Source organism: Labrus mixtus, chromosome 23, assembly GCF_963584025.1.
Source record: "Labrus mixtus chromosome 23, fLabMix1.1, whole genome shotgun sequence".
Classification (NCBI taxonomy): Eukaryota; Metazoa; Chordata; class Actinopteri; order Labriformes; family Labridae; genus Labrus; species Labrus mixtus.
Genome location: NC_083634.1, coordinates 3,019,497 through 3,046,992, shown reverse-complemented (window position 1 = coordinate 3,046,992; position 27,496 = coordinate 3,019,497). Strand labels below are relative to the sequence as shown.

The 27,496-nt window shown below is 40.9% G+C and overlaps 3 protein-coding genes across 6 annotated transcripts in view; 2 read left to right on the top strand and 1 right to left on the bottom strand.

Moving 5' to 3' along the window:
• Positions 1 to 17,407, bottom strand: part of LOC132958641 (RAS guanyl-releasing protein 2-like) — a 61,254-nt gene extending 43,847 nt beyond the window's left edge. For 3 of the 4 annotated variants that reach the window (XM_061031605.1, XM_061031603.1, XM_061031606.1), the window contains exons 1-2: positions 17,267 to 17,407; positions 11,879 to 11,954 (exon numbers count right to left, since the gene is read on the bottom strand). The gene's annotated coding sequence lies outside the window, so the exon portion shown is untranslated. Of the gene's footprint in view, positions 1 to 10,975; positions 11,663 to 11,878; positions 11,955 to 17,266 lie in introns of those variants that run through there. The other variant, XM_061031604.1, reaches the window with a different exon arrangement.
• On the top strand, positions 12,423 to 23,727 carry alpk1 (alpha-kinase 1). The gene is made up of 14 exons (XM_061031602.1): positions 12,423 to 12,471; positions 13,866 to 14,058; positions 15,497 to 15,651; positions 15,738 to 15,936; positions 16,588 to 16,647; positions 16,747 to 16,833; positions 16,928 to 17,004; positions 17,110 to 17,205; positions 17,298 to 17,402; positions 18,407 to 20,231; positions 20,720 to 20,867; positions 20,947 to 21,109; positions 21,597 to 21,783; positions 21,917 to 23,727. The coding sequence occupies exons 2-14, from the start codon at positions 13,950 to 13,952 to the stop codon at positions 22,096 to 22,098; spliced, it is 3,393 nt and encodes a 1,130-aa protein (XP_060887585.1). The 5' UTR covers positions 12,423 to 12,471; positions 13,866 to 13,949; the 3' UTR covers positions 22,099 to 23,727.
• Positions 23,728 to 24,976: 1,249 nt separating this feature from the next.
• On the top strand, positions 24,977 to 27,036 carry LOC132958645 (ependymin-2-like). Its single transcript, XM_061031613.1, has 6 exons — positions 24,977 to 25,124; positions 25,276 to 25,310; positions 25,414 to 25,548; positions 25,785 to 25,968; positions 26,065 to 26,152; positions 26,524 to 27,036. Exons 1-6 carry the CDS (start codon positions 25,058 to 25,060, stop codon positions 26,651 to 26,653), a joined length of 639 nt encoding a protein of 212 aa, XP_060887596.1. The 5' UTR covers positions 24,977 to 25,057; the 3' UTR covers positions 26,654 to 27,036.
• Positions 27,037 to 27,496: the final 460 nt, after the last annotated feature.

Sequence of the window (27,496 nt, the reverse complement as noted above, 5' to 3'; positions counted from 1 at the left end):
TGATGTTTTCATTGGTAACAGTCATCATGAGTGGAAAGATGTGGCTGCATTAATTCACTCTGATTAGCTGACACACGGTCTGGTCACACTGCTTCACACAAACATGTTAAACGGTTCTGTCTCCAGGTATTTTAGCCACAATAATGGCCCTGCTCCAAGGAGACCAATGTCCAGCTGTCAGACTAAACCAAAGTGATAGACTGTCTGTGGTCAGAAGGATACATCTAATGATGATTACACTACAGCAAAAGCCAGAGGGTCATTGAGTTGTCCAGGTTAAATGTCATGGAGACTCACGATCAAACAACAGCCAATGCTTATAGTAACCTAAGATGGCAAACATTTTGATGTTAAACAAAGACATGTTAGAACGGTTGTTATGAGTAAGTTTGCATGCAGACATTTGCATTCAGCTCAAAGAACCACTAGCCAGAGCACATACAGTACCAACAGGGGCAACTGAAGTGTGGTTTCTGTCTCACTATCATGACTTTGTTGATCAGTTTGAAAGTAATGACTTCATATCATTGCTTTCTAATGTTTTCTTGGAGTTCAAGTGTTAATAAAATGTATCATATCATATCGTAATGTATCGTATCGTTTTTCTGTCCACTTTTTAAAAATACCAATATGGGGGAACCAAGAGGCAAATTCCTGTGTTGAAAAATGTTGAAGTGCAAAAATCTGCAGTTCATCGAGTATCGGCTTGAGGCTATACAGGGGGGGGCGGGGGGGAGACTCCTGTAGTAATAGACAGCTTCATCCATTAATATTTACAGTCTTTGGGAGGAACCCAGGAAAAAGCATCCTCATCTTGCTTTGTGCAGTTTTTCTAGTGATTTAACTACTTTAAAGGCTTAATATGTGATTTTTCACACTTAAATGTAATATAAATCAAGTATATCCTCTGAAAATAACTCTGTGAGTCATGACTGTCTACAATGGGTGTAACACCCGAGTCCCATTGCCTGTGATGTTTTCAGAGTTTTCAGAGTCCTATCTTCACTTTGTTTACATCGCCCGGACGGCCGGTTGACTCCTCCCCTCGTGTATAAAAGTAGTTTAATTGAGGAAAAGAAAAGAAGAATAACATACTGTATTCACTACTTAACTGTGTTTCTAGATCACGCTCATTTCAGGTAAATTTACATGCAGTGTGAAGATACGAGCATAATAAAGATCACTAGCATTAGCATGCTAACACAACAATGCACCACGAGTTGTTTTGGTTTCATGCTGGTGCTCAAGGGCGAACAATCGCATATAAAGCCTTTAAGGATGGAGGAATTCTTTGTTTTTTAAGACTTATTTTTTGGGCTTTATTAGAGGGACAGGACAGTGGATAGGGTGGGAAATCAGAAAGAGAGAGAGTGGAGAACGACATGGGGGAAAGGATCCAAAGGTTGGATTCTCCCACTTGGAGGACTATAGCTTCTGTGCATGTGGCATGCAAACTAACCACTATGGACCACTAGCGCCCCAAGAGTTAGAGAGAACTCTTATTTGAAAAGAGACAGAAACAGACACAGATTTCCACAAGTTTTACAACTCCAAGCGCCTGTTTGGAACTTTCATGCCCTCCTACTTTTTGCTGATATTTTCTTGTACATGTTAATCATCCTGGTTTCAGTCAAATGTATCACTCACCTATAATCTGTGCTGTGGTATTCAAAAATGGTTTGCACACCCTACCCTAAGAAAACTGCTTCAGAAATTCAAAATAAATGCATAGAAATAATCGATCTTCTCGATGATGGTCTTGTTTGCTTTTGTAGGTCGTAAAGAGGCATCAATGTCAAATTCAGTCTGTTTGAAAAACAGCTAAAAACTCCTCAAAGGAGCTTTAAATTAAAATGTACGCTATGTTTTCGCAATTACTTTAAGGGTCCCTCCATGATGACATCATGACATTAAATCATTTTATTTTGAACAATTTAACCTTACTGCTGTGGCTGTATGCAAATATTTCACTGAGTCAGTAGTTCTTGTATGTTTTTATTTGATTGGAGGGTGACAGTTTAAAACCCCCCAAAAGCATTCAAACAAGCTGAAACACAGAAGGACAAATGGACATAGGAAAAAAGTACGTAGTTTTCTTTTTCTCATTTTCACTGTTATTGCATTTTCTGGTGAGTGTCATGTTGAGAGTGAACTTGCCATCCTTTTTTTGCATGCCAGAAACTTTAAAAAGCTTTTTAATCAAAATGGTTGTTACTACAAAAGAAGCTAATGTTTCAAATTTACATGATAATGTATTAGCCCTAACTTTTTACTTTTTTATTTGACTTTAGTTTCCAAAGTCGGAGCCCGTCATGGAGCTTTATCTCATCGCTCAGCCCTTGAGAGGCCATGTGGATAGAAGTACAAAAACTCAGCAACACATACGAACACAAGTTCTTAGTATGACTCCGGCACCACCCTTATCTTCTTGCTCAACACCCCCTAGTTTGTTTCAGGAAGTTGTAGCAAGGGTGTTGTATGATGGGACAGATATAGTTCTCCAGAGGGGCCTACAGGGCAGCTAATGGCAGCCTCTATTTACAGACTGCAGGGTACTGAGAGCAGGAAGGGAAACATTTCCTTTTCCCTGGACACGCAGAATGCCACACCGGTGGGGGGGGGGGCACCGGCTGCGAACGGAGATTAGCGGCTACAGTTGCTCCTCAGGGAGGGAGGATGGGGGCGGAGGGAGGAAAGGAGAACGGAGGAACTTACTCCACCACGCTGCAGTCAAATATGGAAAGAGATTGTTGGATAGTAAGGAAAATGATCAAACAGGGAAGGGGAACAGAGGAGAAATCATTTAATTCCCATTGAAAGTGAATGACAGCACTCTTACTAATGGTTTATGCAAAGGGCAAGCAGTGATATTTCATTATGCTGACATAAAAGAAGCACATTGCACAATGTCTTGCGGAGACATTGCAGCTGCCGGGGTGTAATGTTTTATTACGTCCCCCCCCCCAAAATGAGAAGAAAAGTCACGCATCCTGTTCCACATCTGGCACACGCTCATATCTCGCTTCTCAACTTTCTGACTTCAAATGAAAAAGTGTAATTTGTGAGACAGAGCGGGGCATTTAGACGGATCCCATGTGCTGCTGTAATATCGGCCTCCTGCCCCCACACAGAAACAACAATGTATCATTGTGTCACTCTGTTTTTACTGCTTTGTCTTCAGGCTTCCTGCTCAAACTTCTGTCCTTTTTTACCAGATGTGAAAGTTTGCTGCACAACAAATACCGGAAGGGTGTGTGTGTGTGTGTGTGTGTGTGTGTGTGTGAAATGTGGCGAGGTTATGAGCGTGTCCACACATATTTTAATCTGTTACAAACAATGAAGCAGATTGGACTTTTCAAAGTGTTACCATTACAACTTTAACATAAAGGTTGTTGGGGTTTTTTTGCACATTTTCCTCCTTCCTTTTTTTTTCACTTAGTCAGTTATCTCCCTGACACACACATTACTTCCTTCTCAAACTCCCGCTGTGTGATGAGTGAAAGATGAAGCCACATGGCACGTTGTGTAAAAAGAGCAAACGTAATCCATCATCTTTTGCAAGAGAGTAAAAACAGCTTTGTTTCACGCCGTGAACACCCAGAACATTCCTGCCAACCGTCTTTTATTTCAGAGCACGCTGAAAACAGGATTCATTGTCTGCTCTCGGCAGCGCTGAAGTCAGGAGTCTCACTTCCTGTTGTTGCCAAACGTTTCATCTCAGTGAACACATTCCATGAAGGGACATGACAGTGATCTGAAATATTCATTTTTACAACAAGAATGTTTTTTAGCAGATAGCAAATTTATAGAAAAAAAATCTGTTTTTAAGGATACATTGAAGAATATCTTGAGGATTTTTGAAGTCCAAATAGTGAATAAAGTAGACTGTAGTTGCAACTTTTGGGATTTACACTAGGCTCTTGCCAAAGGTCGATGAGGTCATTGTTCCCTTATCTCATATCTGTACAGAAAATATGTAGAGAGCGCTTACAGGCTCATATTAGCTTCCTTCTTGGGGTGGAATTCGCAGGGTAACTCATACAGGTGTGATTAGATCTTGCGATATTACAACATCAAGACATTTCTCATCGAGATAGAAACTGTCTTGTAATATCAGTACATAAACGCAGAGCAGCAGCCATCATGAGAGTGTCTGATGTTGTACTGCATATTACCATAGAAGAGGCCAACACCACTTTAAAACGTTTGTGTGGCAGCTAGTGGAGAAACTGATCCCATCTGATCTGTAATCGGTGACATCACTAAGGCTACACTCTGCTAGCAGCGCACTGTCGCTGAGGCTACACTCTGCTAGCAGCGCACTGTAGTTGACAGAAGAGCAGTTGCTGGTTGCACACGCACATCACTATTCAGGTGCTGAGTCGTAAAAAAACACTAGATATGATGCACAAAGACTAGCAGCACAACGGCTCCCACAGCACCTGATGAAGAGCCCGGTCAGACTCGAAACGTTGTGTTCTTTAAAGCATATATCGAATAAATGTATATCTTTGGGAGTTGTAGTGTTGCGAGTCTTTGTGCATCATATTCAGTTGTTGGTGTCAGCCACAAAATTTACAATCACTATGAGGACAACCGTTGTGGAGCGGAAAATAATCTATATTTGGGGAGTGAGCAAATTAAGGTATTGGATTATTGCATTATGGGGTGCTTGTCAGCAAGGCCATACATAAGGGGGGATAAAGGGGAAAGCTTTCTGGGGTCCAGTCACATTGGGAGGGTGGATGGAATAAAAAATCCATCCTAATTTTAAGCAACAAGGACCTCATTTCAAACAGACATTTCATGTATTGTTGCTACAGTAAAATGTGGCCTGTTTCAAAATATAAACTTAAATTGTTATGAGCCTTTTTAAGGAATGTAACCAACATGAGCGGGCCAGGACCTGCACAAGGTTAGGATGCCAGAAAAGAAAGAAGAAGAGGAGGCAGCTGAGTCGGGCATTTAACCCCAATGAGAACTTGTCAAAAAACGTATTTCAGTCAGCTCCAAAGGGTGATGGGGGGCCAGGCAGAGGGGGCTAATGTTAGCCAGGAGAATAGCACTAAGAGTACTGATCAATAAAATGTTGAAATATCATATCCTGGGAGGGCGCATTCACTTGGCCTTTCAGGAGCCCGGCCAATTCATTAAATGTCTAATTTTTGTTTTTTACTTGTTCCAAATGCCAATTCAAGAAGCACCAAAAATAAAGGCAATAATACTACAATAATCCACAGTGTAAGCTGATGTAAGTGTCTGCAGGAACAAACATAATGCAGAAACATAAAGGAAAAGCTGTGATGTTGAGAGAAAACATCCACCCAAAAACAGTGAATGATGGGTGAGACAAAAAAACAAGTCATGCTGAATTTTCATACATGCAGGTTTTCTAAGAAGTGTCTGTGGTTTGCAGAACAGTGCACATATATACTGTACATCTGGAAACTAATTTGTTCTCTGCAGAGCTTATCTGCTTCATTTCCTCCTGCCTGTCGGAGCCGTGTCACTGTGTTACACAGAGAGCTTTCATTCTGAACTAGTTTCATGTTGTGTGTAAATGCTGGGAGTTTCACATTCACCCAGCAAACCTCCCTGCAGGGTTTTTTTTTTTAAACAACATTAGCTCTGGCTAGTTCCTGTTTATGTATTCCTCCCTTAAACGGCTCACATCCCTGAGCAGACCACGAACCCCACAATATCCTGTCTTCATAATACCCCATTCATTATGCACATTCAGATAAAAAAAGCGTGAGAGAATACAAACTGCAAACTTAGAAAACCGAAGGTGGAGAAGTGATTTGTGTGCTGCAGGTGCAGGACAACACAGGGGGTATTCTTGGCCATTTTTCGATTCCCTTTCTGAAAGTGAGGCACGCCTAACATGTGTGGCACAGAAGGATGCCAGTCAACTGAAACTTAATTAACACAGCGCTGCTATCAGCACCACTGCTAATTCAGTGGCTTTAGTAATCACTACACTACAGCAAAGATACAGCAGCCAGAGTATCGATCTGCCCACCCACCAGGCTCATGCTCCGCCATGTTTCGCCCCTGACTGATTTAATTCCAGCCACTGTCTGATTTATAGCTCCTCAAGTCCAACACTTTCCTTCAGCCTCCGGTGTCTCCCACTCTTTTTTGCTCCTGGCTCTCTCTCTCTCTCTTCTGTGTTCCAGCCAAACCTTTAAAGGTGAAGAGAGCAGAGCGCACTGACAGACTGAGATTTTTACAGGGTCTGTGCCCTTTCATGGGAACACAAAGTACAAAGGGGAGGGGGACAGAGAAAGATGAGAGGTGATTATATTCAGGGACAGCCGCTTCACCCTTCCTTTCTTATACAACAAAAAATGATCCGACACAGAACTTACAACAGATTGGTTTACATGTTGGTGAGTAGCAACCGAACTTGATAGTTATAAGGAAATCCCACAATATTTCTAAACAAGCTTCTTTTTTTTTTTTTACATCACAAGCACTGTAGCATCCTCTTCCTTATACTTCAAAAGTGTAAAGGAGTGGCAGGTGTCGCTGCACGCCTTCTTGGTTTGCTGATCGTTTGGGCTACATTCATTCAGCTTGCAGGCCAGACATTTTTAACTGATTACACAACTGCAGATGGTAACATTACCAACTACAGGGATGCTAATCAACTCACTAATCTTCTCTTTACTTCAGAAACAACCATTTTGCTGAACAACAAAAGATAATTTTTCAAGTTCAAAGTTTAACCACGATCATTATGCTAATCCACGTTTAAAGCTATTTCCATTCTGTGTTAGTGTAAGCGACGTGGGTGTATGTGAAGGAATAAATCAGTCCAAACACGTTCTGGGTCTTTCTCATAACTTTAGTCAGCTTCTCCGACGCACGGTACATTTCACAACCTCTCTTCTCCTCTTTCTCTCCCGTCACTACACAGCTCACTCCTGCCTGAACAGCAGTTAGTAACATTACTGTAAACACTTGTAACCAACATTATAGCAATCATTTAAGAACATACTAAAGTTATGTCTGCATAGAGAAAGAACATAACAAACATATGTTTCTAACTTATTTGCATATCCCATTTTCACTCTTACATTAGCATCAAGCTAACTGACTAAGATAAACACCCTGGTGGATCTGTGAGAAATTGCAACAATAGTCCAGCCACTAGTGCTTATAATTAAAATGTTTCTCTTTTTTTTTCTATGTCTTTTTTTAATGGTTTGTAAAGGTTTGAGCACAATTGGAATGGAGGTTTTTTTGTCTCACAAAGTCTGAAGCACTGGAGTAAAAAAATGGTATCCATTTTTCTTTGAAGTTTAAAAGGTCTTAAGTTTTAAGTTTTAATTCTAAAAAGTGTACAGCAAGCCTGAACATTAAATGAAACCTTTTAAAAAGAAGAATACGTTTTAATATGACAGATAATTTTTTATTAAAGATGAATCATCACTGTCTCTTAACGTTAGTGGTGTTCATGCCCGCACTCTAGGCATTGTCTTTAAATTCTCTCTTCTGATGCTTAAATCAATACATCATGTAAATTGTTATGTGTTTTTTTTCATTGAGAAATTACTCCGCAGTTTAAAGCTCCTGTGAGGAACTTTTGGTTTCAGTCTACTTTGGCGCCCCCTGTGTAAGCAGTAAGCCACACTTTTTGTTGATTTTATCCTGTACACGAGCAGGTAGTTGTTCTGTGATGAAAAATCTCCTCCTCCTTTCGATGGTGAAATGTATCGCTCAGCTCATTGTGTTTTTTTGCTGAGGAATTTAGAAAAAAAGCTGCTTCTTCATTCTCTGAGCTGTAAACCCGCCTCGTCTGATACCTACCCCGTTGCAGCGCTTACAGGCATTAAAAATAACTGTAGAAATAGTCAAACTTGTCGTAACTGCTCTTGTCAGCTTTTTATTGTTAAAACAGAGGCATCAGTATTAATTTCAGTCCGTTTCTTAATTAGCTAAAAAATGCTGACAGGAGCTTTAAATTAATGAACATGCTTGGCTTGTAACGGATCTAGCATGTAAAAATGGAAAGGTTATCTATGCTAATGAGGAGTATAGTAAAGGGAGTGTGCAGGAATAAATGAGATCCACTAATTAAAGTGTTAACGGGAAAGCAGTGAACGGAGACAACAAGTGCATTCAAGCATTCACTCCAGTGATGGCCAACATCCAGAACACGTGTCCAGCAGAGCTGGCCTCTCTGTAATTGTCGAGTTTTGAGTTCTCTCTTCCTCACTTTGTTCAACCTTCGTTTTATTCCTTCCTCTCCTCCTTCTCAATATAGAGGGTTTTTTTTATTTAGTCTTTTGCTGTTGGGCTTTTGGCATAAAGCAGCATGCCCTGCACAATAGACCCAATTATGGCTGGCTTCACTGATAAGTGCATCGCTGCTGCAGGTGGAGGTGGAGGAGGTGACGCTAAATATCAAGGGTGGCCGCTCCAGAGGCCTGAAGTAATTGCACTGCGGCAGCGGAGGAGAGGAAGGAGAAACAGAGATGCAGAGCCTTTTTTTTTTTCTTTTACAAATGTCTCCTACTTGATTTTAACCATTGTTCCTGAGTCCTTGAAATCCTCCTTTTTTAAAAATCTTTTCCAAGTCAAGCACCACTTGACTTTGTCAGGAGCGCAAGATCTCAGAGGCCATGGGCGATCAAACAAGCTGCCAATCTTCTAAAAGGGACTTTGGACTAATTGTTTTATTGATTGTTGACGGATTAGTCTTTGTGGGCACATGAGCATGATGACTGATGTTGACAGCTGCCTTATTTGCATCCTCTGAATCATATGCCGAGTGGGCACAAAGCGAACCTGTCTGATATTCAAAACAGAGCAGTTAATCAGCAACAGTAAGCTCGCTGAAACTAGTGAAGAGAAGAGAAGTTTCTGCCTCCCACAAGGCTAAGATGGGCTGCAAAAATATGTCCAGACAACAGGCAGCCAGTCACAGCTTACAAAGTCAAATCCCACTGCTAGTATGCCAAAAACATGGGTGGATAAGGCGGTGGGGGGGGGGGAGTTGGTAAAGACGCAGTAGAGCAAGTAATCAGCAGCCCCCGGCACTCAGAGATGCCTTCTATAATCCCTGCTGCTCGGAGGGAAAAAATCACCTTGAATCATTGTAGACAGACAGCTCCAGCTGGTATAAAAAGGACAGGTAATGAGAGGGCTGATTGAACAAAAACTAAGTGGTCAAAGTACATCTGACCTCTTGCTTGTTTCATTCAGCAGTCAATTCTGTCTCACAATGAGATGAGATATGTGGCCTTCAGTGCTCATCAACATTCATCAACTACATGCAGTGGTCGTTTTCTTCTGATGTCATCTACAAGGTGAGGTTTAACAGGTTTGAACAGCTGTACAGTACGTATATTACAGCTGTATTCCAGGTTTCAAAAGCTAAACAGTGGCTATAATATAAATGCTTTGTTATGGATCAGCAGCTGTAAAGACAATGGACAGTGAACTGTATGTGACTGTATAATACATGGACATTGTTTCACTGATGTCACCTATTTGTTTCTGAACAAGCCTTTTGAAGCAGACGCCAAATTGGAAATGCCATCTCCGACTTACATTTGGTCAACCTACAAACAAGCAAAGATGTGGAGCTGAGGCAGGCCGTTAGCATCCAGGCAAACAGCTCCGTTGAACAATGCACACACCTGTCAGTCAGCTCAGCCATGCCCCTAAAAAATCCAAATTAATGCAAAAATCTTAATATAATCAAAAATGACCCCCTCAGAATTTACCGACAAAGCAATGAGCTGTTGAGACCAAAACTTTGAACCAGTCTATAAACATGTTTATTTATGCTGCAAAAAACGAGCATAATGGGACCTGATGGGGATTCCTTAGCTTTTGCAGCCAGCTTCAAGTGGACACTCAGGTGGTTGCTGCTTGGTGCCACATATGAGGGTAAATCAACATGTTTATATAACAGGAAAGTCACTTAGCTTATTTATGTAGCTTAAGTTCACTCAGACGGTAAACATTTCCATGGTAACCAATCAGAAACTGTGTAGTTTTGGGTTTTTTTTAAACCCGAGATCACGAATAAACCATGTTTCTCTTAAAAGGAGGTTGATATTGTCTGTCTTCTACGGGAGCATATACCATCGTTTCACACTCAGGTCGCTGGTGGTAAGTCTACCTTGGATGGTTATGACATTATGGCCAATAATCAAATGGAGATAATGAATGGGATTTTTACTGAGCATTTGAGCTTAGTCAGATAAAAATGGTCACGTGGGAAGAAAGTGAATGCAGGTGTTGCTTAGTGATTAGCAGAACAGCCTGAAGTTTTTGCCATTAGATCCCTCAGCCACAAAATCTATATTGCAAATTGGTTCAAATGTGGCTTCAGCATCTTCCCTCATTCCCTATTCTTCCAAGATGCCCTTACTTTGCAACAGGCTTTTTTTGTTTACCATCATTCTCACATTCTTGAAAGCAGGATAAATAGCTTTCCTCTCCCGCAATCAAATTTTAGGAACAGGCGCTCCTACCCTCCACTTCCAATGCTCCTCTGCTTTAAAACATGTCTCCATACAGGCCTGTTCATTCCATTAGTTCAACCTGTAGGTATCTGAGAGACGCAACCCATGTCTTCCAGAAGTCAGGATTACAGCTGTGAGCATCCCCCCCCCCCCCCCCCCCCCCACAAAATTGTCCATAATGAGTCAACATGAACTACTTAAACTGGCAGTGGCACTGCATGCTGCGGTTTGTTGGTGCAATAATACAAGTCCATGCGTGAGCTTATCTACTGTTGCACAACAATGGTTAACATTCATACAGATATTTACTGATCAAGTAGTGACTACACACAGAGAACATTTCGCTGTGGCAGTTTCCTCTCCATGTTCAGTGTGGGAAGACGAATCATTTGAAACCCCAACATGCGCAAAATAAAATAAAAGAAACAAATAGACCATCCAAAAGCGCACTCACTGTCGTGCGAACGTGCAAGTTACGGCACATTTCTTACCTTTAGAGTTTGAAGGGTCCCATACTCTTCTAGAGGAGGCTTCAGTGATAACAGTTGTAGAGTGAGCACTGAGATGAAAAACGTTACATCACCAGCAGGAACTCAAAACGCGTGTGAAGGCGACGAAGCGGGGACACCAGGTCAAGAGAGAGGCACTCATCAGGAGACGCTCGGATCCTTCTTCAGAGTTGCTGCAGACGCTCCTCTGACTGAGCTATGCGGGTATTTTTTTCTTCACGGCACATTAACCCAACAAGTCCCCCTCCTGGCGCACTTTATGCAGCAAGTTGTGGAGGAGATGTGTGTGTTGGTGTTGCAGTCATCTGGTCGCAGCTGGACCGCGTGCCAGCCTTCTGCTCGGGTTCCAGCTGTGCAGCTCACAAACACACACACACACTGCGGAGCCACAGTCCCGCCTGTTGGTAGTATCACAGCAACACCACAGCCTGTGCACATGCTGGATGTGTACGAGCTGCTACGCACCATTACGCACCACAACAATCAGTCATTATGTTGGCTGCTCTGCGACATCGATGCGACATGCCAATCTAAATAACTTCCTTCTACTCTGTGCACTTCTAGTTAAAAGATGCATTCAAAGACACCTCATGAACTTCAGAATTGTAAACATTTCTGCATGTGTTCAGATGCTTTGGGCTGAATTACTTATTTTGTTTTATTTAATTAAAAATGAAGGCAGCTGCTGCAGTGATACATTGGAAATGATGCATTGATTCATTTAAATGTATTTGTTACTATATGAGTAGATAACTGGGAAATGATGCATTTTTTCATCAAACGTTTCATGTGTTACTCGTTTTAAGTAGAGACTGTAAACGCTGCATTGTCGTTCAGGTTCTTGCATCCTCCGTTATGTGACACATGTTCATACATTGCACATACCTGTTGCTGCAGGATGAGGTCCTGCCCCCTTCGTGACGTCACATGATGCATTCAGGTCATGCCGGATGAAGAAGGGCTAAGTGACACATGAAAAACAAAACATGTATCTATTGTTGATGAGTTAAACATGTTGTTCACGCTGTTCTTTTTAAATCCTCACAAAAATGCAGAATAAAACAAGATTAAAAAAAATATTATATAGGCTTGTTTTTTTGCATGAAATAAAAATTGTAGGATTCTAAAAACTAAACAAGGTTAAATAAAAAATAACAAAACAATGTTGGACTAATAATTCCCTTTTTTTACTCACTCTGAATCAAAACAAGATCATTAACATTTTAGGAACTTTATGAAAACTGTGTAAAAAGCATATTTGATTCACCTGGTATACACTTTCACAAAAGCTAAGACTTGTTGTGCAGAAGGATTTATCTTTGGCAAAGATATCGAGACCTTTGATCGTATTTAATGCTAGGATTTGTCATTCAAGCGCCTCATGTCAAATTGAAATCGCGCGATTTCCGACTGCCTTTGAAGGCAGCATTGTATGGAATTCTCCCCTACCAGGAAGACAAGGGGAACTTGAAGACACGGTACGGGATTTTTAATTTCTAGGTATTAAAATTATGTTTGATTAATCTAACAATTTGGCAAAAAGAGTCTTTTCGGGTCAACGTCAAACTGAAAGTTGAAGAATTATTGGAAACGTGTCTAAATGGCTTCTTCTCCCAGTCACCGACATCTCTGATTCAAACTTTAATTGCAAAATGATATTAGGTAGGCTACACTTTCTGTGTGGTTTAACATAAATGTGTAGTGTTAAATGGCTTCAGCGTTATCATAGTCTACTCCATGATTGTTTTTTTTATTTCCTGTCACTTTGTTTGGTAAGTTATTTTGAATTGAAACTAAGCTCTTAAACCTTCACTAGAGAACTTTCAAAACAATTTCAAAATGGTCTTAAAACCGGCTGTACGACATACATATGTAGGTATTCTGATCTGATAAATAAAAGTAAAGGCATGAACAAAATAATTGGTTGAAATGTAGAAAGACTCTTAAAGAAACACAACACTATTAGCCCTGGTCAAACGAGTCGGGTATGGCTGCATCCTGGTGCTCTCTCGTCTGTGTTCTCCCGTCTCATGTGGTCTTGCGCCCCGCCTTAATTACTCCCGCGAGGTGGAATTCAGTTTTACACTCTGTTGAACGTGCTACACACACATGCACAAACAGGATCCTATGGACGTGCATTAATGGAGAGGTCTCAGAATGAGGGGGCTGCCCACAGCGAGCGCTCCAGAGCAGTTTTTGGGGTTTGATACCTTGCTCAAGGGCACCTCGGCAGTGCTCAGGAAGTGGACTGGCACCTCTCCAGCTACCAGACCAATTTCCGGACTTGGTGGCGACCCTCCGGTTCCAAGTCCCTACAGACTGAGCTACTGCCGCCCATTCAAAGTACTGTTGAAAATAACAGTATTAAAATGTGGGGGGAAAAAAACAAGAAAATAAAAAATGTGCTTTCTTGAACGGTGTGTAAAAGTGTGTGTGTGTGTGTGTGTGTGTGTGTGTGTGTGTGTGTGTGTATATATTTATATATATATATATATATGTATGTATATATAAAAAAAATATTAGTCTTCGTTTATACACAAACATTTTATTCTGTTATTGTTTTTAAGTATTTTATTACTGACAATTCAATTGCATGACCTCCGGAGCTTTATTTTGAAAATTTGAAGCTCAGGAGGCTCGGCTTTAGGCACACAGACATGAGCACACAGAGGAGAGCACACAGACGAGAGTAGCCAGGCTGCAGACTTACAGTCTAGGAGTCAAACAGACTCATCACTCAGCAAAGATGATCTGTCCATAAAACAGATATTCATTTTATTATATTTGTTTAAACTTCCTTTTTTCTAAAACGTACATAGACACCTGATGGTGCAATCCTTTCTCAACACCAATCTGGTTTTCCCCCATGCAGGATTCCCCAGCTTGATTCACTCCAAAAACATACACAAGGGGGAAAAGAGGAGGAAAGGAGGAGGAGATCCTTCACTTTCCCAACATGGACAGCCAGGAGGTGTGCGATTTACTGGAAGAGTGTCTCAGAGCAGCAGTCCAGCGGTCCAACCAGCCCACAGAGGCCGAGAGGCTGAACTACTGCAGCTGCAGAGGTCAGACACAAGATGGGGCTGTTCGGTAACATTTCGTTGCAGCAGGAGATGAAGTCAGATTGGGATTCTGGGGAGAAGATTTGGGGCTGGAATTACCAGGAGTTGGAATGATTTTGAAAGGGGGATTTATTTCCTATTTTTAGCTCATGCTTTTTAGAAAACTCGGCTGAGAAGGTAGTTCTAAGCCCTCCTATAAACTCAAACACATCTCTGATGAACTAACAATTTTCTGTTTTGACTTGTGTAAGACGTGAATCATTTCCTCCTAATATAACACTTGAGTAACTGCTTGATAAAAAGATTACCTCATGCTGTCAAAAACTACTCAAACTAAATTGGGAAGTGAGTCCCATTCCAACTATCTTTTATCTCTGGTTTATTTGGCAGGACAGACACAGTAAACATGGAGAACTAAACAACAATGTTCCAAATTAATGTACTACACCACAGCATTTAGAGCTCATGCAAATGTCCACTGACTGTCCCTAAAAAGGCCTTCGATATAAAATACTCATACAATACATATATGATGAAAATATATGGAGAGCAAGCTTCCAGAAAGCTAATCTGTGTTACATTTGGTTGTAAAAAAGTTTCAACAGCCGACACAAATGCCTACACATACTTACATAAACAAAGAACTTTAGCAAATGTGGCAACTTCGGTTTGTTTTAAGTTAGGTAGGAAGTGTATTCCATAAGTACCTTTTGCCTTGAAGCGCCCAGAAATTGATGTCAAAAATAAACATAAACTTACATTTTGATTGATTTCACAATAGAGTGAATTACTGATATTTTTGAGAGAGGAAACATGTTTTTTTTTACACAGTCTTATCAACAGACCTTAAAAATCGAACCTCAGAGAAGCAGCCTCACGACCCTCTAGATCAGTGGTTCTCAACGGGTGGGTCGGGACCCAAAAGTGGGTCTCGAACTTTGTCTGGAAAGAAAGAATTGTCAAGAATCTATGAAGCGCTCTTAAAACATGCTGGTTTTGCTCCTTTTCTTTATTTTGTCACATGTTTCGTACCATCTGAGGTCCAAACTGCATTATTTTTCATTCAAAAAAACTGATGGGTTGAAATAAATATGCAAAATTTGGGTCACGATTTTCATGAAGGAGTTGGTGGTGGGTCCTCAGGCTGGACCAGTAGGATTTCGAGATGGGCCCGGACCCCAGGTTGGGAACCAATGATCTAGAGCTCTGATCTCAAGATTTTGCAATATTTTTTCGTTGCCTCCACCTTGAAGTCACCCAAAGTTAAAGATTGTAATGTAGTGTATTGTCTTGTGCTTGTAGTTGGTCTTTGTCTTCATAGTGTCATAAAAAAAAATATTGACATTATATTCCCTTTTTTTAAACTCCTGATTTCAACATTCAACTTTGCACTTACATATACTGTTACTGGATTCATGAGATTTCTGTTGTTTTTTTACAGACTCACTGTGTGCAGAACTGGCCTCTCTCCTGCAGGAGGCGATAGAGATGAAGTGGCCCTTTGTGCCTGAGAAGTGGCAGTACAAACAGTCTGTGCTTGCTAATGACAAGACCAACCTCAACGACCTCATCAGCAAGCACCTATCTAAGCTACTGGTGATAATCACTTTGTTTATTTACAGTTTCCATGTGATTTGAATCAAAGACAATACGTTTGCTGACTGTGTTTAATGTGTTGCCAGGCTCTTTTATTGGCTTCCATTGTGGCTCAGGAGGCATGCACGGCACTGGCGGTCGTCTTTTTAGTCGACCGCTTCCTGTACTGGACAGACGAGTCCAGCCGGCTGCTGAAGATCACCAAGCTGCTCCACAGACAGCACCCCGACACCCCTGTGGCCCCCCAGCTGGTTATACGACAGGCCAGAGTCTACCTTAACTCTGGTACGGCATGGTAAAGGGATAAGGCTAACATGTGTGAAACATGTGGGGATGATACTCTGTTGATTTCATAGTTTTTATGTGGATCCACTCATGTAGAATTATTAGCCCTATTCAGTCTGCTGTTTCAAGCTGTGATATTTACACCACTGTGACGTTTCCCCTTCAAACTGAATGTCACTGAGGCGTAATGGGGGGGGGAGAACCCCCCTCTGTAGCTTCTTCTGAGGTAGTAACAGAAGCGTTCAGCAGGGCCAGCGGGGGAGAGCAGCGCTGTGTGTGTGCATGCTGACCGTGTGTGTATGTGGAGCTCCCTCTTCTGCTATGCCAAAACGCCATGTAAATCCACAGAATGGGACAGTAATGTTACAATGTCGCAGAATCAATATGAAGGTACAAAGACGTGATGACGGCTGAGCTTAGTTACAGCACTTTTGCAAAATCAAGAAGTCTGAAAAAGAGCTGACGAGAATGGAGGAGTGACACATCATGCATCTCTCTAATCATTGTTTTGTGGCGAATGGATTGAGGCAAAGTCGTAATGTGAAAATGCTGCCAATACTTTGTCATGATTACACATTTTAATCAGAGAGATATTAGGTCTCCCTGTACAGCGCTGGATTAATGTTGACATGATAAGCATGTTCCTGACAGGCAAACTGCAGAAGGCAGAATACATCCTGAGCAGACTCATTAACAGTAGTGGAGCAACAGGTACGTTCCAGCGATGTCACTGTTTAATGACTTTTAATGAGCGTTTTGATTGTTTTCTTATAAGCAATTTTAAAAATCCATACTTACTTTCTCACACAGGTTGCTGGGTGTACCAGTCTGAAAGCGATCGGGCTCTTGTGCAGGCTGTTAGTGTTCAAGTACGGGGGATGGTTTTGCAAAAGCTCGGTAAGATTGTTATCCTGAATGAAAGGGGGGGAAAAAAGTTTCCTCCGCTGATGCATTCACATTTTGTCAATTTTTGTGACCTTTTTATTTTAAGGCCTGTGGTTGGAGGCTGCACAGCTAATCTGGGCCTCTCTCGTCGGCTACTATGCTCTTCCACAACCTGACAAAAAGGTAGCTCAGACATAACAACAACCTCTGCCACACTAGGAGCTTATAAACATGCACACACCTCTGTTTAATTACACCTCTGCTCTACATGTTGAATTATTGTTTTAGGGCATTGGAACCTCTCTTGGCATACTAGCCAACATATTGGTGTCAATGAATGATGAGGACTTTCATACGTTTAGGAAGCATCCAGATATTGATTTGGTGAGTTTAGCCTAAATATTGCATTCCCTTGTATGTTATCATCTTATTTAGATTATAATACCTTGTCTATGTCCGCCTGTTGTTTGGAGCAGTCCTTACTTGGAGACAGAAGTCATCGTCTTCTTTCTGCAGCCCAGGCGGCAAAGATGGCGGTGGTGTACAGTCAATACACTTCGCTCTATGTGTTGACCAATGTGGTATGTTGCTCCCCTCATTACAGCTCATGGTGTCCTGTAAACGGCATTAGAAAATGTTCATTAAATCCTGGACATGTTTGTTCTAGAAGTTGTAAAAAATAAAAATAAATTAAAAAAAACAAAGGAAAGTTATTAAAAACTATATTTGTATGATCAATCAATTAGAATTATTTCCACAGCTCTTGTTCTAATTAAGAAATGAACCATATTTACTGCCAGCCCTCAATACACTTATTTTGTTCCACTTTTGTCCAGTAGGTGGCAATTAGTAAAAATTGATGATTCATGTGATCACTCCGTACAAACCGATTGAGGGGCACGACCTGAGAGCTCACACTGTACGAGTTAAATCAGGATGGTGCATTCACAATTTTCAATAGAAAACTCCCACGAATGGAGGTTGAAGTCAGATCTATGTGTGTTTTAGTTGTCTCATATGCACAGCTCAAATACAAACACCTGCAAAAACACTCTCACACACTCAGCATCACCATAAAATAGTACATGTGATTTACTAGCAGTTAAATCATAACAAATATTCCCCGTCAGCTGGAGGTCCACAGATATTTCCTGAGCTAATTTATTTTTGAAAACAGATTGAACAGGCATTGCTGAAGTGATTCTGGACGTTTTCGATAAATTTATGCAGGGGCAATCAGGGGGAAAAGCCCCAAAAGGAATCATATCATGGCTCTGCTCTCATTGTGGAAGTGTGTGCAGTCATATGACTAAAATTTCAAGCGTGCCAGAAAACCATCCCACCGTTCAGGATCAGCTGATCGGGGTTGTGGTTGGTTGTCTTGCCTCAGTATACACCGCACGACTAATAACACATGATCGAGCTGAAAATGGCTCAACATCAGTTGTAAGACTGAATTGTGTCTAAATTAGCCTGAAATTATACAGTGTATGCCTAGCTTAAGGTAGACAGGAAGTGTCCATTTGACTACTTTTCCCTTTTACCATTTTACCTACCTAAAGTACTTTTTCCTCTTTTCCTTCAGGCCACTCAAGGGACCTGCTTGTTGTCTTTCAGTTTCTCAGTGCAGTGCCCTGCCGCTCAAAGGCAGTTTTACCTCCTCCAGGCTAAAGAGGCGTTTGAGATCGGTCTGCTAACCAAAGCAGAGGACGAGCTGGTCACCAGCAAGCAGGAACTCCACACATTCATCAAGGCGGCCTATTCCCTCTCTGTGACTCACAAATGGCTCGGCACTGCTCAGGAGGTTGTGGTGAAGGCAACTGGAGCTTGTCAAAAAGCTTTAGCGACCTTCTACGATTACTGCCAGGCAGATACTCAAGACAAAGATGGCCTCTGTGCTGAAATCATGCACCTCGTTGCTAAAGTCAAGATTCTGTTGGGAGTGAAGCCTTTCCTAAATTCAGACAAGGGGTCTTTTATACCCGACAGCTACAGAAACAATGATGACACATTGGTCAATTTTACATTGGACGGTTTCGCTAAGGTGATGCAGAGGTTCAAAAAGTACCACGCATCACTGTGTGAGACATCCAACACAAACTGTAAGGGCACCAATGACAAGATCGATGGGTCAAGGGTATGTATTACTGCACTGGGAACCACCGTTGGTGTTCCAAACACAGAATGCAGCACGGAGGCTTGCAAAGAGTCAACAGTAGCACACAAAGAAGATGAACCACAACAGAAAGGTTCAAACTCATTGGCTGTTCATCCCCTTCCAAAGTCTGACCTGGGCAGCACTTTAGACAGCACGGATAACCTCGGCTCTTCATGGCAGAACTACTCCCTAAGTGGTTCAGGGTCTCCAAGGCCAAGCAACAGCTACACAGGAAGTGGTGCGATTGTATGCAATGCAAATGCAGGCAATCAGAGCTGTCTGACGACGGAGGTTGATGATGATAGGGATGACAACATGCTACAGTCTGCTGATAAAAAGGGGAAGCGAGACTTGGTGGATTGTAATTCTGGTCTCAGTTCCCATACGGTCACAATACCTGCAACTTCCTCAAATAGTAGCAGACAATTAGAGAATAAAGAAGTGATACAAACTGATATAGAGACCCTTGAGACTGAGGATTGGATGACTGATGATGTTGGCATACCACTGAATTCATCACTCGGTGAAGGAGCAGTGCAATCCCTATCCCAGCTTACTCTCAGAACCTCCTCCAGCTCCCTCGGTAACAGTTTTGGTTCGCAGTCGTCATGGGAGAAAATCTCACTTGACCTGAACTCGCCCTCAATCATAAAACCTCAGCCACGTAGCCTACCAAAAGCTGGAACCAGCCAAGTCAGCAAGTCACAAGAGTCTGATGAGAGCATCTTCCTGTTGGAAACACTAGATTCAGAAACCTCCAATTCCGCAGATGATCTGAATCACAAAAACCACTTATCTGGATTGGAACCCGGAGCCTCGAACAAGCCAAGACCTTTGGAGAGCACACATGTTGACCCAAATATGGACACTGAAGTGGACTTTGTATCTGCAAAACCTGCGCCCAAGAATTCCTTGGCAAATCCAATCCCAAAACATTCCCAATTTTTTCCACAACAGTGTGCATCCACTGAAACTTCCACAGAGAGTTCATTTGAGATGCTGGAGGAAAATCAAAGCGGGAACCAAAGCAGTGAAGATACTTCTCCAGAAAAAGTCAATATCCCTCGGAGCAAGAACCCCATGTGTTACAGCTGCATTGAGGCCAGCAATAGAGTTGTCCCTGAGAGACAGTATCTGTTGTCACAGCAGGACTACCAAGCCCTACTGGCTGGAGTTTGCCATGAATGTCTGCTGAAGCGATTGCAAAGTGACAAGATACAATTTAAACTCAAGAAGCACAGAACTGTGCACAGTAAGTTTGAATTCCCAGTGGTGATACCCTGGCTTTTTATACACTTAACTAAGACAGCATATGTATATTATAGGTTAATATTATGTCGTGGTCAGGAGGTAGAGCAATAGACAACAGGAAACAGGGTTGGCAACTTGATCCAAATTTTCTCCTGTCATTTCTTGGTATCCTTGGGCAAGAAATTAAATTCAAATTAGTTCATGAATGTGGGCCAGGATCTTGCTTAGTAGCTTGCTGCCAATGTTGTGTGATTGGAAATGAACTGCAGAAACCTTAAAAAGTGCATTTATAACTGCTCAACCACAGCATGTTAACATTAGGGCTGTGCATCTTTACTGGTCTCATGATTCAGTTACAATAATCCTGTCAAAGAATCAAAATTAAATGAATACACTCCAATGTAACTGGATTTAAAAATGAAAAACCCAACTGTGTCTAAAGGAGTGGGAAAAAAATGTCTGCTAATATCTAAACGTTATCCTTATTAGATGGTCTTCATTTAAAGTTCTCCAAAGCCACAGGGCTGTGGACAGCCTGGGAGACCTGCATTTACATCGGGGAGCCAATGGGGATGCAGGGCAAGCAGAGAACGGCAATATGGGTGCAGTTTTTACACCAGGAGGAAAGGTTAAGCAGGTAAGAAGATGCATATTAAAAAGACACAACTTAAACAAATGACGTTACCGTTACTTAATGTGTGCGTTTATGATCTTAGCTACGTGGGGAAGGACTATTTGAAACCAAAGGAGGTCCAGTTTCACCTGAAAGATGTGGAGAGACAGATGACAGCCCAGTACTATGTGACTGAATTCAACAAGAGTCTTTACGACAAGGAAGTCATGGCTCAGATCTTCTTCATTCCTTCAGAAGCTCTGTTGGTGAGGACAATCATAAAGATGAAAGATTACAAACAATTACAGCAATTTGGACATCCTCCAGTTACCAGTCTATAGCTAGAAATTTCCCCCCATTATAATAGGGTATGGTGCAAGAAAAGACCCTAGCCCTTCCAGCGAGGGGCGTTGTCAAACACAGCTCATTTACATATTTAAAGCTACAGACACAGAAACAGTCTGTTCTGAGCAGGGCTGAAATAGAGGGGTGTATAGGCATGATCAAATACAGGACCAGAGTGGATTTAGAACAAGAAACTTCACACACATGTTTTGGGGAGCTCTGAGACTTATTTAAACTGGTTGAAGAGGAGGAGAATATGTGACCTTTAAGCGATTAGCTACACTAAGATTAACACGGAGAACAGCAGATAGATATCAAATCTAGATACATTTAAATGAATGCTTTGCATACACAGACAGGCTTTAATAATAACATGTATTGTAATTTCCCTCTTTTTTTATGTTCTAGATTCTGAATGGAAATGAGGTAGTGGGCTGTGTCACAGTGGAGCCCTACATGCTCGGAGACTTCGTCAAACTGACCAACAACACTGGAAAGAAGGACCAGAGTTTCCCGGCAACCGAGTATGGCCTTGCCTTTGGACACTTTACCTACCGGTTTTCTGACTGTCAGGAAGTTGTTGTGGACCTGCAAGGTGTGTGTGCATCACTGATAAATCAAATTACTCCTTCTGATTTTGTCATAATGAACATTTTAAGCGCATCTAAAAATTTGGGATTTTTTTAAGCAATCATCATCATATATTATCTTGCCGCTTTAATTTCCAGGGTGGGTGACAGCCAATGGCAAAGGGCTGACCTACCTTACAGACCCCCAGATTCACTCCACCATGATCCCCAAAGGCCCCTCCAACTTCGCTGCCAGAGGTCTCAGGTATTTCTTAGAAGAGCAACACGGACCAGAGTGCAACGGCATCTGTCAGCTGCTTCAGCTGCCTCCTGTTGGCTGACAGCCACATGTTCTGCCTCAGAAACTATGACTCTTATCTTATATTTGAGCTCTTAAAATGTAACTATCGTGCTGCTCATGCAAATTCCTGAAACATCCAGGTTTACTATGTAACCAAAATGATCCCAGCTACAATCTTTGTGCTGGACTTGAAATGCACAATACTTTATATACAACTGAAACATGAAACTGTGTTTTTAGCTGCTAGGTGAAAAAAGACACTTCTTAGACCTGCCATATACGTACAGTCAATGGTACCTGCTGTGTTAATCTCCAATCCAATCCAGCTCTATTCATATAGCACATTTTGAAAAAAGCAGTGTTCACCAAAGTGGTTTACGGTGATCAAAATAAAGTGGTCATAATCATTAAAAAAAGAGATCAATTAAAAAAATTAAAACAGATGAACGAGATATAAATGTTAAAGACACAAGAACACTCCACTCAGAGGCTGCTATGTAAAGTGACCATAAGTATCAAATTATCCCATTCATGTTTTCATACGCCACTGAGGAAGCAGCGGGAGCAACTTGGGGTTAAGTGTCTTGCCCAAGGACACATCGGACATGTTGCTGCAGGAAGCTGGGGATCGAACCCTCGACTTTCTGGTTGAGAGACGACCGACTCTACCACTGAGCCACAGTGGTGGTGAAAAAGCTTGGTCTCTGGTCTTCATCCTAGTTTATCAAGTGGTTAAAACGACTGGTCGGAAGATCTGATTGATCTTGACGGGGTGTAGGGCTGCAAATGTTCTGAGCCATGCAGCGATTTAAAAACAAATAGTAAAATTTTTAAATGATTTTAAATAGAAATAGTTTCCCAAAAAGAGGTGGATGTTTAGTTTATGCATCCTCTAAAAGAAGATCAAATTAAGTTTTGTGTTATCGAATCGTCTGTGGGCACAGCCTGCTGCTGTCGACTCCCCACTCCCTCCTCTGTTTGTCCCGATCCTTCTTCCTGCATCGCCCCCTATCCCCCCTATTTTTGTTGTAACATAACAAAGAGTAACGTCTTTTACCTGCTCTTTGTAGAGTGTCTCGAGATAATGTTCGTTATGAATTTAATTCAGATTAGGATGAATTGATTTGTTTTATGATCTTCTTTGAATGCTATAAAATGAATTGTAATTTAGGAACTAATAGTTTCAGGGATGTGAGTGGATGAGTCGGCCTGCAGCTTTTTTTTTTTTAAATAATGTGGTTTGTGAATCAATGTCTTGTAAAAGAGCTGCAGATTATTTAAGATTCTTCTTTCACTCCCTTCTCATTCAAGATTTGAGATTTTATGCTTGTATTCAATTTTACTTTGTTTGGTCGATGAATGCAATAAACTATAAATTAATGAATTAATAAGTATGTGGGGCATTAAATAGGTTTGTTGAGTGTCTGTAAAAGCTAACTGAAAAATGAGTTTGATGTTTTAAATAAAAAAATAAAGCAATAAAATATTAAAATCAACTATTTGCTACAGAATTGCAAGAGGATTAGGGCCGCTGAAAAGATAAATCTGACTTTAATCTCAGAATTCTGAGAAAAAAGTCATAACCCCAAACATCTTTTTTTCAGTGGCCCTAATCCTCTTCTGTACAAGCCCAAGTTGAGTTTGTGTTGCAATAAATTCTGTAAAAGCCTGTTGTTGTGTTTTTGATATGTTTGTTTGATACGTCACTGTCCTCTCACCATGTGACTGGATTGTAGTTCAGCTGGATTCTGCAGAGCAGGAATCACCTGACACTGTGACACTGAAGGGAGAGTAAAGGTTCCTCTTGATAAAAACAAATGTGTCTGTCACGAGACGAGTTTAGAGCTGGCTTCGAAATATGCTCCATTTAAACTTTAACTTCAGTCATCTTATTTATTATCATTTAAATATCTCTGACTGGAAAATAATTTGAGGACATGCAAACATCAAAAGGGACTTTCAGACTATGTTACATGTCAGCTCTTTTCCCCATTTTTATTCAAAGAAAATGTTCTGATTTTATATCTGATTTTGTGTAGGTGAATATAAAAAGGTCAAATCTCCTTTTAAGTCAAGGGATCAAAAAAACTGAGTTAGAATATTACCTAAGTTACCACAGTTAAGACAGTCATATGACTGCTGCTAATCTGTAGGGTAATTGACCTTGTGAATAACAATGTTGAAGGGATGGTTCACTTTTTATGCGGGGTTGTGTAAGGCTCTCTCCACTTGTAAAAGTACTACGTACCACACATATCAGTCAGCACAGTCCGTGTTTGAATAGTTCCATCTCTGATCTGAGATTCTGTACATATAACACTTCATACAACCCCACTTCAAAAAACCCAACTATCCCTCTAACATAAATGAAAACCATTTGTTCAAAACCTCAGAATTAGCCACTATAGATATGGGAAAAAAGTATTCTCCATTTCTCATATCATACTAGTCACATGATGCTGAACCAAGAAAAGGAACAAGTCTATAGAAGTGTAACCAGTTATGTAATTAGTGATGATAATGAAGGAAAATAACTCAAAGTCTATGTCAATATTACACACAAGTGTAGAAATTGAATCATTGTGAGGGGGGGGTGGTTATTGTGAATGAATGTCTCCAGTTTGTGTGACAGTCAGGTGCTCCTATGACCACAGCACCACACCTGCACATCATATGACAGTGATGTCATTCACTGAAATATGAGCCCTCTACACTCTGCTGAATCCACTTCTTGGATTATTTCTTTTTTTTTAAACACAAATATTCCTCAACACATCATTAAATATGAAGTTTTCTCAAAGCTTCATGGAGAAACATTACCCAGAATGTAACAAACAGAGAGTAGAACAGGTGAGTTTGCATGAGGATAGAGATGCTTTTATGGCCTTTTATTAACAGAACACTGACTTTTACGATGAGAGATCTCTCTATATATATCTATAGCAGCAGAGTGTTTGTTGGGCACAGGGTTGGAACGGTAGCTCGGAAAAACAGACAGTATGAAACTCTTCTTAGCATTTGCATGCTTGCTGGCAGGCTGCCTGGCCCAGAAGCCTCGCCCGTGCAGTAAGTAAACAGAGAGGAACGCTTTGATTTATACAATGCAATGTTTTCCTTTGCGTCCGCACACAGCAGTCAGGTGCATTTCATGTTATTTTTCTGCGTCAAATATCAAATGCAGTGTTGTAATTTCACAAATTTTTTTTCCAAATTGCAGAAAGTCCTCCTCTGCTGACAGGCGGGTTCTCTGTTGTAAGTGTTTACTGTTTTCAAAGTGTCCTTTATGCGCACGATAATTCAGCATTAGACGGTTAGAGGGAGATTTAAACTCATCCAATTATTTTTTTTACTCCAGTTTGCACAGAATGATGACCTGTTCGCACTGGGAAAATACCTCTACGATGCAATTGGAGAACGCATCCGGGTCTTTGAGTTGGTCACCCTAGACAACCAGACTTTGACCTATGATGTTCTTTCCAACTATAGAGAGGTGACATGAATGGCAATAAGATTGTATTAATGTAATACTTTTAAAAATAATGAAGTGTACGATTTTAAATGACAAAAAGCATTCTGAGTAGATTAAATTAATATGTGTATTATACACTAGAAATGTTTATTCAATATACGGTGTTAAGGGAAAAACTCAGGTGTAAAAGAAAATAAAAGCTGCATGACTTTGAATATACATTTTTTTCTCTTGATCTCTCACCCTCCCTCCATCAGCAAGTCTTGTATCAGATCAACGACAAAGACAAAACCTGCCAGAAAAGCCCTCTGAAGGCAAACTTTAAGCCTATAGGCGTCCCACCAGGCTCCTCTCTAGTGGCTCAGTCAGTCCTGGGTGACTCATCTAGACCCGGGGAAGGACTCCTGGTCAACACCTGGACAGGAAATCAGCCCGACATAGGTCAGAGAGCATGTCACTTTTAGAACCGTCTCCACTATTTATTCTTCTGTCCAATAATATTCTTTTTTTTATTTTGTTTAATCTCTCGCTCTAAAGGAAGGTTCATGACTACCGTTACTGAATTTGGATGCATTCCCATCACCTTTACGAACCAACTCAAGCCTTATGGATGGATGCATACAACGTGAGTATACATTCACATCACCAGGGTAATCCTAGACTTTGGCTTTTTAGTTGTCTGCATCTTGTCAATTACAGCGTAACCTGTTTACAGCCGTTTTAACTCTTAAACAGGACCATCATGTTATATTCAAGAATATTTTAAATATCGATTGAGACCATGAACTAAAGGAAATGTTCAATAGGGAGAATTACAGACTTATTTTTGCAGCAGTAGTATTCCCCCTGCTGGCTGTTTGGGAGAATGCAGGCTAAAGGCAATAAGCGTTGGCTTCACCATTAAAACCAGAGGCTACGTCCATTTTTTATACAGTCAATAGAAAGGCTAGAGTTTTAAGAACCAGCAAATTGATTCTGAGTCTTTATGTTCTCTAGCTACTTCGACAACGTCATCGGGATCACAAACCCTGATCAGCTCAACCCGCCATCCTTCTGCTCGGATGCGAACACGATGACTGATGAGGAGCCCGTTGACTTCATGAGCTTGTTCCAACGAAAGAATTAAAAGGTCCTCCTTTCACTAACATGTAAAAGGCGCTTTCAGATTGTTTTTGTAGGCTACATCAAAGTTAAACTTTTCATAAATCTTAGCTTTTTTTTCAACTCTGATAATTTTCTTGAGATTGAATCTGACCGAGGGAATGTTTCCATCATGACAGTAAATTTAGAAAAAAAAACTGAAATGAATCACCCGACTCTGCTGTTGGGATTGTTCAGTATCCACGAGGGAATTATTTCCTTTTTTCTCCTTACAAACAAACAAATGATAATGTTACTGTCTGTTTGATATGCAAATGTGACTTCAGCTTTCTCTAAAGCATAAACAGTCAAATTGTTAAACAGTATTTGCTTCTTTCAAAATAAAAAAACAAATCTGTATTTCATTGATATTCAGTCTGTTTTATTTAACAGCGTGACCTTTAATCATCCTGACTGTACCTCCTGCACTACATGACAGGCTGTTGTCTCATATTTTACTTTAGTATCAACTTCAACTTTATAGGAATGTTCTGTGTCCTCTCCTAACGTCTATTTATAGAAATGAAAGAAAACTAAACAAATATATATATGTAAATGGTCAACAGGATAACCAGTGCACAACCTAAAAACATGTTTTCAGTGACCATACTAAAGACCATTCTCACACCGCTGTGGGTCACCACTCGTATTATAGGTAGAGTACCAATCGAGAATCATGACGAACTCCTTGGTGTGTCAGGGCCTTTAAACTGTCTTAGCAGCAGCTGAAATATTATCCTATCAGACGCTCCAGATTTCAGAAAATAATACATTTAAAGAAAGAAACATGGAGGTAATATGTTCAGATCCATTGAGCACTAATCATTTC

Excerpts from the sequence above, each read along its gene's own strand:
- alpk1 (XM_061031602.1), top strand. The coding sequence starts at position 13,950 with ATGGACAGCCAGGAGGTGTGCGATTTACTGGAAGAGTGTCTCAGAGCA. Across the intron at positions 17,206-17,297 it reads AGCATCCAGATATTGATTTG|TCCTTACTTGGAGACAGAAG; the intron begins GTGAGTTTAGCC and ends TGTTTGGAGCAG. Across the intron at positions 20,868-20,946 it reads CAGGAGGAAAGGTTAAGCAG|CTACGTGGGGAAGGACTATT; the intron begins GTAAGAAGATGC and ends TTATGATCTTAG.
- LOC132958645 (XM_061031613.1), top strand. The coding sequence starts at position 25,058 with ATGAAACTCTTCTTAGCATTTGCATGCTTGCTGGCAGGCTGCCTGGCC. Across the intron at positions 25,125-25,275 it reads CCAGAAGCCTCGCCCGTGCA|AAAGTCCTCCTCTGCTGACA; the intron begins GTAAGTAAACAG and ends TCCAAATTGCAG. Across the intron at positions 25,549-25,784 it reads TTCTTTCCAACTATAGAGAG|CAAGTCTTGTATCAGATCAA; the intron begins GTGACATGAATG and ends TCCCTCCATCAG.